Source organism: Atractosteus spatula, chromosome 4 (assembly GCF_055471065.1).
Source record: "Atractosteus spatula isolate fAtrSpa1 chromosome 4, fAtrSpa1.hap1, whole genome shotgun sequence".
Lineage (NCBI taxonomy): Eukaryota > Metazoa > Chordata > Actinopteri > Semionotiformes > Lepisosteidae > Atractosteus > Atractosteus spatula.
Window position 1 is genome coordinate 53,031,282 of NC_142709.1, and position 13,857 is coordinate 53,045,138.

Consider the following 13,857-nt stretch of genomic DNA (forward strand, 5'->3'; position numbering starts at 1 on the left):
TATTTGTCACCTTATTTCAGAAACATAAAGGAAAGGAGATCTGGATTCGTTTCTTTTCTTCAAGGAGTTTTTTTTTTCTTTTTCATGGGGGTAGACCCAAGACGAGAAAGCACATGCACTTGAGAATTCATATATTTCACTAAAAATCAACTTAGTGTCACTTCGCAGACAGCTCGTCACAATTCGCCAACCGGGCCTGTGTCTCGGACAGTGCCGGAACATCTGCATTCATTCAGTACAAGGGCTTAGCTGAAAACAAAAAAAATAAGCCTCCCCTCGAAATATTCCTTCGTTCCGTCTAAATCTTGACATGGCATCTGAATTTTTGAATCACAAAACACTTTAGAGGTTCTGGTACCTATTATCTTCTCTTGGCTTCTCCTTGTCCCTGGATGCTGAAAAATATCACCACTGAAAGTAAGGTAGTCAACAGGCAAGCTTTTTGTGGCCTAATCCTTAGGCCCTCATTCATGCTCACTGTTAATCTCTTAATGCATTATAGAAGAGATGGACAAAAGGATCTGAATACCTCAGTTTCTGTCTAGAATGGGAGGAGTTCAGGGTAGAAAAATTTTTTTTGGAAAGCTTAGCTTTTGTAAACTCAAAAATGGTCTCATAAGCCAAATTCACAGTTGTTTTTCTTTCCAGAATAATATTTTCCCCTGAATATTAGGCACATTCATTTTCTTATTCAATTTGAAGATGCAACGAAACAGGACATGTTATTGCACAACAATCTACAAAATCAAAGGTGTCACACTCAAGTATGGCAATCTGTGACAAGGGTTCTCCAGAGATGTACAGTATTCCCAAGAGGAAAGAAAATCAGTAGATCACTGTTTTTAAATGTCCACCTGAATATTACATCCTCGTCTGACAGTTTTGTCTAGAGACTTGTGGTAAAAAAATTACAATCCCCAGTTAAACAGCTTCTGCTTTGAAAAAAATCAAGATTACACTTTTCTTTTCCTTTTAAAATGGGTAGATAAAATGGGTAGATTAGGTCTTCAACATCCAATTTCTTAACTGTCTTACCTCTCTTATATTTTCTACCAAATAAGTTAACTGTCTTTGCATATTCACAGTACACAGTTCTTTGTACTCTATACACATTTGGACTTTCAGAAAAATACAAGCAAAAACAATAAATACAAAATATGTTTTTTGATATAAATCCCCAATTCACCATTAGTTATGATATGAAAAAAATGAGAGCCAATGACTTGAAGAATGCTTGTATTTCTCACGTGTACATTCAAATCTATTAAAAAACAAAAACCTCACGCAACATGAAACTAACTAGTTTTAACAAGTGCTAGATTGTATATTTTAGTAGGTGAATATTTATATATTATACATATACATTAGGCTTAACTGAAAATGTGTAAAGTATATGACATACTATATCAAAAAGGCATATTTTTAAACATTTAAAATTAACCTTTAAAACACCATATTCAATTATTGAGACATCCTGTATTGTGTGAAGTTTCCTGGACTAGTCTTGAATCTCAATTTCTTTGAGGTCTACTCTGTACTGCGTTGTTTAACATTAGTACTTCCTGAGCCTCATTTTGTCAATATTTAGCTGATTAAATGAAGACTTTCAGAGAAAACCAGGGGCAACCTTTTCCTTTCTTCTCAAATTGCCCAGATTTCCTCGTCTGCTTTCCCTTGCCTCTATCACTTTGACAAATGGCACTTGTTCTAATTCTCTGCTGACCAGAACTTTACTCAACTTTTGAGAAATCTCATTCAGAAGGGAAAACAGATTTTGGCCTTGTTTGCTGACTCTAATGAAGACTGTCAAGCCAAATAAACACTTAATATCACTAGAGGCCCTTTCCTCTCTCTAAAGCCTTTTAAATGCTGGTGTGGCTTTTCCAAACTATTTACAGACAAGGAAGGAAAAAAGAAAACTAGAAGAGTGAGAGCTGTTTTGTTTCTGCTGTTTAGCTATGACATCCCTTTCCTGCAGCGTACACTATACTCCTTCACTGCCTGCTCACTCATCAAGGCACACCTTTGTCTTACTTCATTGGCCATGGCGGCGCTTTCGACCTCTGACCCCAGAAACTAGTCATAGTCTTCCTGAACTTTATTGCCTGTTAATAGACTGCTGGCATTCTTTTCACTGCTCATAGAAATAGCGGAGAGACATTTAACTGAAAAGACTCACACAGCTGTACATTGAAAGGCACATTTGGGACAGAAATTCGGCAAGACCCTGGACTGGAGTAGATTTTTATGTCTGAGGAGCTTTGTGAATTCTTCACGGATTTGTGCGTCTCCAAACAAATGGAAAGTCGGACATGATTTACAGGAACAAAGACATTATAGACTCCAAGTGCTGTTAAATACAATTTATGTATTTCTCTTCTCACTGCAGTTTAACACATAGATAATGGAGATCTACATTTTTGCCCAGTGAAGTTAATTTCCATTAGACGACAATACTGTGCTGTGGAGGTTGGTTACTCTAATGAATTGTCCCCAAAATGCAGTGAACTGTTGTACAAAATCTGTTTTTATTATACCAAAGATTAAGAAAAAATATTACAGTAGTAGCACGGAACCTTCTCATCTAAATGAGAATTATCCTATTATTAGGTGTGTTAATGCTAAAGAGTCCTCATATTTTGTAATAAGCTGCAAATATCCACCATAGCAGTTATTATTTTAATTATTTATTAGCAGTTATTATTTTGTCTTTACATTTGAAACATCTATTTAGTGTGTTCAATTTTGTTACAAAATAATACATCATGTGTTCACCACATCAAAGGGCCTGACAATCAAAAAGCCTTAGAAATGAAATGTAGGTCCAATTTTTCCTCCTGCATGAGCAGTCAGTCCTTCCCCCTAAAAAGGGGTTATCATGCAAAGATTCTGCCAAACCTGACCTTGCTTACAGATCGAGAAATAAAAACCGTTTTGTCATCACCGACTCTCATTCTCCTTCCACTGCTGTGGGAGAGACAAAGTGAAAGTGCTGTGATTGATATGTCTCATCACAGAAAGGCAGGCACTTCTGACCATGAGAAGATTAGCCAAGAGAATAGCTGTCCTTAAGGGCTGAGTCATAATGCCTTTGCCAGGTGAAAGAGAGCCAGTTGGCAAAGCAATGCGTTCTGAAGATACGTACTGATTATTCTAGCTAAGTTTATTGTTTGGTCAATCTGTTTTGTGTTTTTGTAAGACTACTTCCCATGTCTGCCCAGAGGGCAATATATGGAGTGCATAATGCTTGTCTCAAACAATGCTTTCACATTTCTTAAAGTTCTAGCTAAAGCTTAGGGTCTTTTTGCTGAACCAGATACCCTGTGAAACAATTATCCGTTCATCCATTTTCTCCACTGCTTTATCCAGTATATGAAATCAGAGCCTATCCCAGCAAGCAACAGGCGCAAGGCAAGGTACGCCCTGGATGGGACGCTAGTCCATCGCAGGGCACACAGAGACACAAGCACACGCTCACTCACAACAGGACTGATTTTACAGAAGCCAATTACCCAATCAGCGTGTCTTTGGATTATGGGAACCCACGACAACCCAGGGAAAGCAGGCCTGTCAAGATGTGACACAAAGCCTATAACTGAAACAGGACTTGGTTGTTTGTAGAATGGTAAGGCATCCTTCAAAATCTGTCTACTTGAAACCCATTAAACAAACCTAACATGAACTACAGAAGTACATGTGGACACTGACATGTAAGTATTTACAGTATATTTAGAATTAAATCTGGCATGTGCTCCATGATGTCTTTGGCTCCTTACTTCCTAAGTGCTCGTCAATTCCAAGTGTAGTTCTCAAGCCAGTAACATGAAGAGGAACTGATCATATGGACGGACAGCACAGCTGTGCGGTGGTTAGCATTGCTGCCTTGCAGTGCTGGGGCCCTGGGTTTGATTTCTGGAGTGCTATCTGCCTGGAGTTTGTATGTTCTCCCCCTTTTCAGAGTGGGTTTTCTCTGGGTGCTCTGGTTTCCTCCAACAGTCCATAGATAAACTGGTAGGTTAATTGGCTTCTGGAAAAACTGGCCCTGGTGTGAGCGTGTGAGTGTCTGTGTTTGTGTCTGTGTGTGCCCTGTGATGGACTGGCGTCCCGTCCAGAGTGTACCTTGCCTTGCACCCATAGCTTGCTGAGATAGGCTCCAGATCCCCGTATTGGATAAAACAGTTAGAAAATGGATGGATGAACATAGGGGTCACTAAGATTTATTAAATTGTATACTGTGAGTGCACACTGTTTTCTAAAAGAAACATTTTGGAGTAAAGTGTTTTGTGACTTCTCCCCTGAGTGTCTGTAGCCCCTTTAGTATGATGACCATGTCCAAATGATGCAGAATATTCCCATATATTCCAGAAATTAATAGAAACAAATGGAGAATGGAGAATACGCCTCTGACAGCTGCATCTCTTTTTATTTACAGAAGCCATCTTGGTCATAACTCACCATTTCTATATTAATAAAGCTGTGAAATTTATTATGATGGTGTTGAGAAGTTATTAAGCATGGCATCCCCAGTGACAAACTACCACAGTATTGTCACAAACCCAAAAGCAGTTGCCTATTTATCATCCAGCCCTCCAGATGGTTCTGCATCTTTATCGCTCCCAGGTTGGTGACATCACCTGGTCTCCCACTCAGAATTGATGATGAAAGCAAACAGATCTATCTTGCTTACATTTACCAAATCAATTTTTTTTTTTACAGGCCCCTGCATATTGGCATATTGACTGTTCGCCTTAATGGCATTTGCCATATTTAATGCAAGGATGTCATCACTGAATATACCCCCTGAATAATGTGGCATTTCATAATAAATTTTTTACAACTTATTTACTTAATGGAAAGAATTATAGTTTCCTGTCACTGTAGTAATTAAACAGAGCGATACAGTATTACCTCCACAGGATGTGATCTTCCTCAGAGATTCAGCATTTGTGGGTCTTAAGCTTTTTAAAAAACATAATATTTAAGGTGCTCATAAATTTAGTGCTTGGATTAAAATTTGATTTCTTCATTTCCTCCAGTGGGATAGCACAGTTCATGTAGGACAATGCTTGTCATAAGAGAATGACAGTTCCTTTTTTACAGATGTTTAAAGCTAATGTTACCAGATCAAAAGGGAGGTATTTTCTCCAAACAGACATGCTTACTATGTGTGCCGAAGTTTTATTTAACACTCAGAAAAACAGTCCAATATTTAAATAGAGCCACACAAAGTCGCTTATTTAAACTTTTTTCTGAACACACCAACTAATGTGAAAAAGAAGAATCCAACTTGTGTAAATCTCTATCATGAAAAAGGCCATTTCTAATATCAGCAGAGAAACTAGTGTTTGTTAACCAACTTCTTTTTCCATATAAAGGAAATCTCAGCTAAACAATTAGTAAAAGGAGGGTTGGGGTGCACAATTAGGCTGATTTGTTCTAGAAAAACCAATATACGAAACTGTGGCAATGGCTGACCTCTGGCCTTGTCCTATGACCCCATTTTTGATTTTTTCTTTGACTAACCAATACCTGATTAGATAATGCTCAGCTTTGGTCTTAAAATGTGATAAATCTGAATTTATTGCTTTTCATTTTAATTGAGTTAAAGCACTTAATGAGAAACCTGGACCACAGTACCACAGTAATACCACAGTAAACTTCAGCTTTTTGTTTTTATCAAAATTTATCGGAAAACAAAGAAAAAAATGGATTGTGTTACAATTTCACTTCTAATTGCACGATTTATGTCACAAATGACAGATTAGTTCATATGCCATTTATGTAAAGTCAGCTATATTTCTAGGCTAGGGGTGTCTTTAAGTATCCCTTAAAGATACAATATTAAATCAGAAGAACCAAATTTTGCAAATGTGTACCTACTGTACACTACACATGAACAGGCACAAACATAAAACACAGAATAAGAACAGAAAATCCAATGACTGCATTTGAGTAAAATCTGATTTTCAATCAAGGGGCTGTGGTTTCAAACCTGGTGCTTCTGCTTAACTCCATTCTGCACTTCTACAATTCCTAAATGTCCTCTTAAATCCAATTGGTGGAACGATTTCTCATTTCTCCACCTGGCCTACTGTGTAGTGGGGCTGCTGGTGCAGAATGGCTGCTGTGTGTCACCGATGGGGCTGAACTTCAGAGCAAGTTTGTCAATGAATCACACTCATTATGCTTCTGTTACAAAGTGTCTCTATCTGCATTCAATATTCAACAGCATTAGAGTGGTTAAACCATTAAGGAATCTTTTATATTTTATCAGGACAGCACTTGCATTTAACACATTTAAGGGGAAATTCCTCTATTACCCTTGTTGAATGCATGTCAGTATTTTAAGAAATCTGACCTGCTCGATAATCTGTGATTAGAGAGAAGAGCCTTGCTTACCTCCCAGCCTTGATTACGGTCTTTCAGTTCAGACCTCTGTTCTCCCACATAAGGACCAAACCGTTCCCCTGTTAATATTTTTCTCTTTGTCCATATCCCCAGTCCAGAGGAGGGCATCCCAGACTCCCTCAATTCGAAATCTGGAGGTATTGGAAGGTCATCAGGAATGTATATGGGAGCTTGAAATGGAGACCCCTGCTTGGGTGTGCACTCTTCACTGGATGTAGCTGGAGACATCAAGTCTTGCCCAGGTAAGGGTGTCGGGGCTGGTTCAACATCCACTCCTGCCAGGTCTCCCAAGACAACATCTGGGAATCGCTCAAACTCTCCTTCATCACCTGGAAAACACACCAACGGGAGGAGTGGGCATCAGAATTCCTGTTATATAAATCATCAAAAAATGCATTTTGGTACAACACAGATATGCAATCACGAGCAACATGTGCAGACTTCAGTGGACTTCCTGTAAACAGTCTTCAATGATCTCTTTGTTTAAAGAAATCTTTAATTGTGTCTGTTGCTGTGTCTGAAAAACACTGGACACTCAGGAAATCTAGGCCACCTACATCAACTGCAGACATGGTTTCAGTTAAATTAATTCATTTTAAAGCCATAACCCACATATGTGAAATTAAACTAAGTCGTTTAGTTTTACAAACGTACGGGCTTTTACTAAAAACATCTTCACATATGTCTTGCTTGACAAAATAACATCCAGACTTCAAATATCATAGCGCCGCATGTAAATTATAACATTTCTTGGATAAAGACTACAGTTCCTTAGATGAGCCTAATACTGCCAAGTTCATTGAGTTCATTGTCAAAATAATGTCTTTTCAACTTGCATTCTAATACAGTACCTGAGCATATTACTTCTGTAGTGGGTCTTCAGAAATTTAACTAGTTCTGTACAAAGCATTGTTTAAAAATTAAACATTAATTATGGATGTAAACATACATATATAGGCACGGATGTCTCCACATTGTGCTACTGCGTGGTTTTATATTTCCTTTTCCTATATTCATCATGGTTATTTATTATAAAAACACGAACATGTTTCAAAGGAAGCTCAGTTGTAAAGGTTAATTATTACTAACGGGAGGGTGGACACCAGTGTTTGAACTTTCTGACGGAGTCTGTCTCTGGCAGGAAGAATTACGCGTGGCGGTACGCTCACTGGCTCCCGGTGATGAGCTATGTGCCAGGATGAAAGTATCCCTCACCTCGCAGCTCCTGTCAGTGCGGCTCAGATTAACGCGGAGCACTGCTGGTGAAGTCTGAAATTTCACAGTGGGAGTTTCCTCCAGATGCTGGGAGGTGCATGGCAGAAAATGTACAGTTTGCACGCGAGAGATAATGCCGCCCGCCTCTCAAAGGGTAATTAGAATTCCAGAGGATGGGTGCTACCACTGGGCCTTCGGCTTGCTCATCCTCAGCGGGTACCCCCCACCCCCCACCCTGCGTGCCGCAGACTGCTCCCGTCTGGAGCACCGCAGGAGGCGGCCTGTGCCTGACCAGAAAGTCGCAAGCTTAGGCACCTCACTTTTTAAGAATGCTTCTTTTTACATCAGTGGACACCCTTATTGATGCCTCTTGACACTAGAAACTTGAGTAAAGAAAGAGCGAACCTTTGGACTGCTGCCCAATTTCCACGGAACGAATCAACAAATACATAACTGTAAAAACAAAGGCATTACCTCTGCAACTTGTTCCCCTTTCTGTCATGAAATTCAGAGCAACAGTTTTACATAAGCAGTCAGTCATACTTCCAGGGGTGTATAAATATACAGTGATCAGGGACCAGACCACAAAGGAAAACAGACTAAGACCAGGTTTTTGTAACTGCCACCATTCTCTTTAGTCCCACAACACAACATATATGTAGAGTATACGTACAGGTAGGTACAGTATACTATGTTAAGAAAAAAAAGACAATTTGTTGATGTGGTGTAATACGTCTGTTGGGCTGAAAAACTGAGAATAAAACAACCAAAAAACTACAAAAGACACACTTAATATAAAACATACAGTCCCAAAAAAAAGTATTCAACCTCTGAGTAATTGCAAATGATTAAATATACTGTTTTTGTATGAAACTGTAAGGATCAGTTTGAAGAGTGTTATACTGTATGTGAAGGAGGCTGAATGTCTGTAAAATCTGTAAAGAAAAGTTATATTTACTAATTGCGTTAAGTACTCAGCCACCAGAACTTGATTGAAGCACCTTTGGCAGATTTTTGTATAGGTCTATACCAGCTTTGCACAGCGGGATGAAGCCATTTTTTGCCTATTGTTCCTGGCACAATTCCTCCAATTCTCACAAGTTTGTTGGGGATCATTGATGGATTGCAGTCCTCAAGTCTCTATTTTCTATTAGATTCAAGTCAGGACTTTGACTGGGCCACTCAAGGCCATTTATCTGTTCATGTCAAACCACCGCAGTATGGCTGTGAGCTTGTGCCACAGGTCATTGTCTTCCTGAAATGTAGGGTTTAGGTTCTATGGTGACTCAACCAAGATTTCCTCTAGGACATATCTGTACTTTGCTCAGTCATCACTCAGTTCCAGATGCTTCACATCAGTCTTTCCCTGCTGATAAGAAGAATTCAAGTTGCTGTGGACACTATGCTTGATGGCTGAGATGGTGTTGTGCTGGGCTTGTGCCAGACATAGTGCTTTGCATATAGACCACAATGTTGAGCTTGTAGGACCATAAATCCTTCTGCAGTATATCTCATACAAGATTTAAGATTAGTCACTTTTAGTAGAGGCTTCTTTCCTGCGTGTTGTCCATATTAATCAGGTTGCATACCAGCCTCAAAAGTTTCAGTGTACAGTATGAACAGCATCTCCCCTTTTAGACATAGAACTTTCCAAATCTTTCAGAATGACTGTTGGCTTCACAGTGACCATCCCTAACCCCTAACCAGTTCTGCAGTTCTGCTCAGTTTGGAAGGGCAGCCTGATCTAGGTAGTGTTTGGGTGATGTGACACACTTTCGACTTCTTAATGTTAACTTTCTCCTGATCTACTCCATCCCTGACTTTCTTCAAAAGCTGCCTGGTCTTTGTGGTTGATTTGTCTTATCTCAATGTTGTAGCTTGAAATTCAATATGTATCTGAGTGAACTCACAGAGACAGATGCATTTACTCTGAAGTCAAGTTGAACCACTTTGATTACGCGCAGACAGAGACTATTACACTAATTTTGTGTCCTTTCAAACTGTTCTTTGGTCCCTGAAGTGATTTATGATAGCAAAGGGGTTGAATACTTAAGTAACTGAATCTTCTAATTATCTTCAAAACACAAGTTCATATATGTACTTTCTGCACTTTTTAGCTTTCTAATTGTGTAGTACACTACAGTATATAGATATTAAATATAGAGTACTATTTCACAATTGCAAGCCCAGACTGAAATAGAATGAGAAAATATTGTGGAGGGGTGACTAAGTTTTGTAAAGGCATTCTCTGTGTACATTTTATATATTATATATTTTATATACAGTATTTTTTTTCCAACAGTTCTAAGTAATATTTGGGTAATAACTACAGAAACCCACCTATGTAGATAAAAAACTCCCTGGACTTCTATTTAATCACACATGATTAAAATAACTTTTAAAAACATATTTGATTTTTTTCTATATGGATTTGGGTGGCTTGACCTCACACAACGAAAAGATTAAATGAAATAGTGTTGAGAGACAATAAATCTGTGAGTGGTGTTATTGTCTTCAGTCAAGGAAGTGAATGCTTTTAAGCAATTACAACTTGTCTGTCCTTTTAGGACCATAATCATACAGGTTAAACATGTGGTATAGTACAATACACCAGGAAGATGTCAATAACAAGTGGGCCTGCAGGTGGCAGTACTGTGGTTCTGTGCAATGCCCTTCATTGAGCAAATAGCCTGTACTATCTGGAAATGTGATATGCACAAGGAATTTTTCTTTCCTTGTTGATCTGAGATTTCACCATCAGAGGATTTAGCTTGTTTCTCGACATTCCTTGTGATGGTACAACTTCAGGAAAAGGTCCAACCTCAAGAAATAACTTTATCATTTAACAACCTGCCATTCAGGTGAGGTTACAACTCTACTCTTTGTACTCCAGTAGCTGTAAGTTCCTTGTACTATCTCTCCCGTCACTTAATTTGAAAGAGAAAAGCTAATTACAGACTATGCAGTGATAAGACCACTCTGCCAAGTTTCGCAAACCTATTTTCAAGACAGAACTGGTTACAGATATCATTTCATTAAAAGAACAAATTAAATAAATGAAAAGTGGACTTCTTGTAGATTTTCTCGTTTGTGCTTTTATCATTTGAACTATCCACCACTAGAAATACTATACACTGCTTTAGCTTGATTTTAAATAGCAATACAATGGGAAAGCTCAAGAAAAAAGCACAACATTTCTAATTCCTGGGCAAGATACTGCTAGAGTTTCCTTGTTAAAATAACTCATGCAAATGGCAAAAAGCAAAAAAAAATGCAAATGGCATTTTTTATGTTGTATGCATCTTAAAAAAAGGTAGAAAGAATTGCAATTTCAGCAACATACAGACATGCTACAGAGTTCCCATGGAGAAACAGCTGCAAGACACAAAACACCCATAAGGTTATGTTTAGGGTTTCATGCTGGGTAACTGTGGCGTCCCTGACAGACCCAGGGGAAAACTGAAACCGTGCATACTGCAAAGCCCATGTGCTTGTGCAGCCCATTAAAACTGCAGCCGTCTTGAATATCTTCAGAAACTTCAGCAATCATTTGTTTGACGGAGTTGTCACTTGCAGTAGGTACACAGATGACCTTCTTTAAACAGCCTTGTTCCAGCATACAGGCTGTGAACAGAGAATGCTCTGTCTGAAAGTTTAAACCGAGGTAATGTGTGATAGTCAGTTCTGATTCGTGTTCTTGTGGTGAGACAGTCGGATTGTGTTTGACAAAAGTTTAACTTACACACATCTTGTGCTTGTCTCAGGGGGACAAATAGCTTTTAAAACACTATAAAGCTTTACCGTGGTCCTAAACCTAATCTACTGCTTAAATTGATTTTAATTATTTTCTGTGGAGTCCTCAGTAATATGGTTAGGTTTTTATAAGTGAAGAAGGCCATATGGTGTACTGTGAGGGCTGCTGCAGGTAACCGAATCGTTAAAGCACTGTTTTAGACCAGGCATGTTCATGCTGGTTTTAAAGTTCAAATTTAATCTTCACCAAATACACAATGGCTTCAAGATTCTCATCCAAACACCTCAGACATTTCAGATGAATGCTTTGATAATTCTTTGCTGATATTAACTATGCCTAAAAGTGAAAAAACAAAACAAAAGCACAAGATTCAAACCAACATTTTTTTAAGTCTATTCAGTCATACATATAAAATCACTCTGATTTTACGACTTCAGAAGTATTTTTTTAGCAGACACATAAAGCCAAGAACAGTCCAAAACATTCCTAGAAGTAATGTGAAAAAATACTGTGTCTGAACAAGGCAATACAAAAAAAATCAGCACATAATGAAAGAACAGACAGACTGCCAAAAGGGGTTCTGGTGGAATAGTTTTTCCAACAGAAATAGATATATACAGCACTTATGCTGTATAGGTATATGGAAATAGCTATATGCAGTACTTAAACCATATAGGTAAATGAAAACAGGTGCATCCACTATTGCTCCCATCAGAAACTTGCACTCATTTATGCCCATTTCTTGTCACAATACAATGCCATTGACTACTCACAGGACAAGCCCATCTTGACTTGTATTAAGGCCTAAGTAGAGCTGTTAAGTGATGCAAAGGACATTCCTGGAGAATCTCCTGTAATGATTAACCACCCCTAAAGCTTTGGCATGAGCACCCTTACACGTCTAACAAGAAAGCCAACCTTCTCAGTACTCCAGTCTCCCCAATATTCAATTTATAATGAGCATCAAAAGAAATGTATCATTTTAAATTGCAGCAAATTCACAATGGAAAAATGTGAAAAGCAGGTGCACTGTTATTTTATTGCAAAAGCATCACCCAGGTAAATTCATTATGCTGATCTACTCTGAAGCTCACAGTTTAGCAGAGTGTGAGGTCACTGTTGGACACAATACAAGCTGTATTTCTGTGATACAGGCTTCGCACCAGGTTGCAGATGCTGTCTCGGAGGATTCTATGCTATTACTCTCATAAAACCTGGACATGTGTCTGTTCACCAGTCTCTAAGCCTTAGATGCCACATTGTCCCAGTTACTCTCACAAATGTCCAATGACTGTAAACTATAAAAACACAGTAATGGTAAATTGGTATAGATTATATCAAATCATGCTGTTTGACAACACAGGGTGTCCACGACACATCACTATTCTAAACGTCACAATTTAATCTTGCATGAAAGCCACTGTTACATGTGCAGCATGAAGATGTGTTAAACTACTAGAATGCTATGACATCAGAATTAGATGATGGTACCAGGACTTGAGCACTGTAGTGCCTTGCATTCAGACTGCCATCAATCACTACGGGAAGAGCTTGGTAGCAATTAGACACTCCTGTCCAGACCATCACACTTGGACCCCATTGACTGGTCTGTTATACAAAACCGTTAGCATATTGTTCTGTACATCTGAACCACACAGACATCTATCTCTGCCGGCAAGGCCACCTGTATTAGCTGTCACTTGGTGGGTCAGCTGTGTAATAGCTGTGGTCCAGGAAGCCTGGTCTCTACCATAAAAATCCAGCTTGATTTCTCTGACACACCGATGATATAAGGGCTACAGTGTGACCTGTTTCCATAATTTTGCAGGTCGAGTGTAAAAAGGAAAAAAACCAAAAAGCTCTAATGTTTCACTTTTCTCCCTCTCTATATTCACAAAACATTATTCAACTACATTGTTTTGAGTGCATATAGTCCTTAAGAAACCCTACAAAAATATCTGTAAAACATGAAGAGAAAAAAAAGATAAGAAGGCCTGTATAATATACATGTACATTGTTATTGTACTGTGCAAATGTGGTCTGTGTAAAACATACTAAAAAAGGAAAAGTGCTGCATTAAACACAAAAAACTTGTAATGTTGTTAAGCTCCTATTTAACTTTTCTAAGAAAATCTTTTTATTTACAGCACCATTTTCAGTAATGCAACTTAATATTTTTATATAAACCAGCGGTCAACATACTGTAATCAGTTATGAATTTTGTAGGGAGTGGTGGAATTGTAACATTGGATTCCTCTTAAGGCCTCTACAAATAATCTGATGAAAAATAACCAGTGTTTTAAACGCAATACTGTAGGTTAGGATAGAAACTTAATGGGCACTGGTTGTTAAAATCTACTACACATTCTTCCAGCCTTTTTGCTAGTTTTTTTATTGCTGTCAAACAAAACCCAAACATATGTTTGGGGGCATTTTGAAGAGTGTTTTTCCATGTTTCGCATATTCCATCTTCTTTTGAA

At 38.4% G+C, this 13,857-nt stretch overlaps 1 protein-coding gene across 14 annotated transcripts in view; it reads right to left on the bottom strand.

Moving 5' to 3' along the window:
* The window catches only part of mecom (MDS1 and EVI1 complex locus), a 187,462-nt gene that overhangs the window by 114,153 nt on the left and 59,452 nt on the right, over positions 1-13,857 (bottom strand). For all 14 annotated transcript variants that reach the window (XM_088912595.1, XM_088912589.1, XM_088912586.1 and 11 more), the window contains exon 2: positions 6,400-6,737. In XM_088912595.1, coding sequence (XP_088768721.1) covers positions 6,400-6,737 — 338 coding nt within the window. The remainder of the gene's footprint in view (positions 1-6,399; positions 6,738-13,857) is intronic.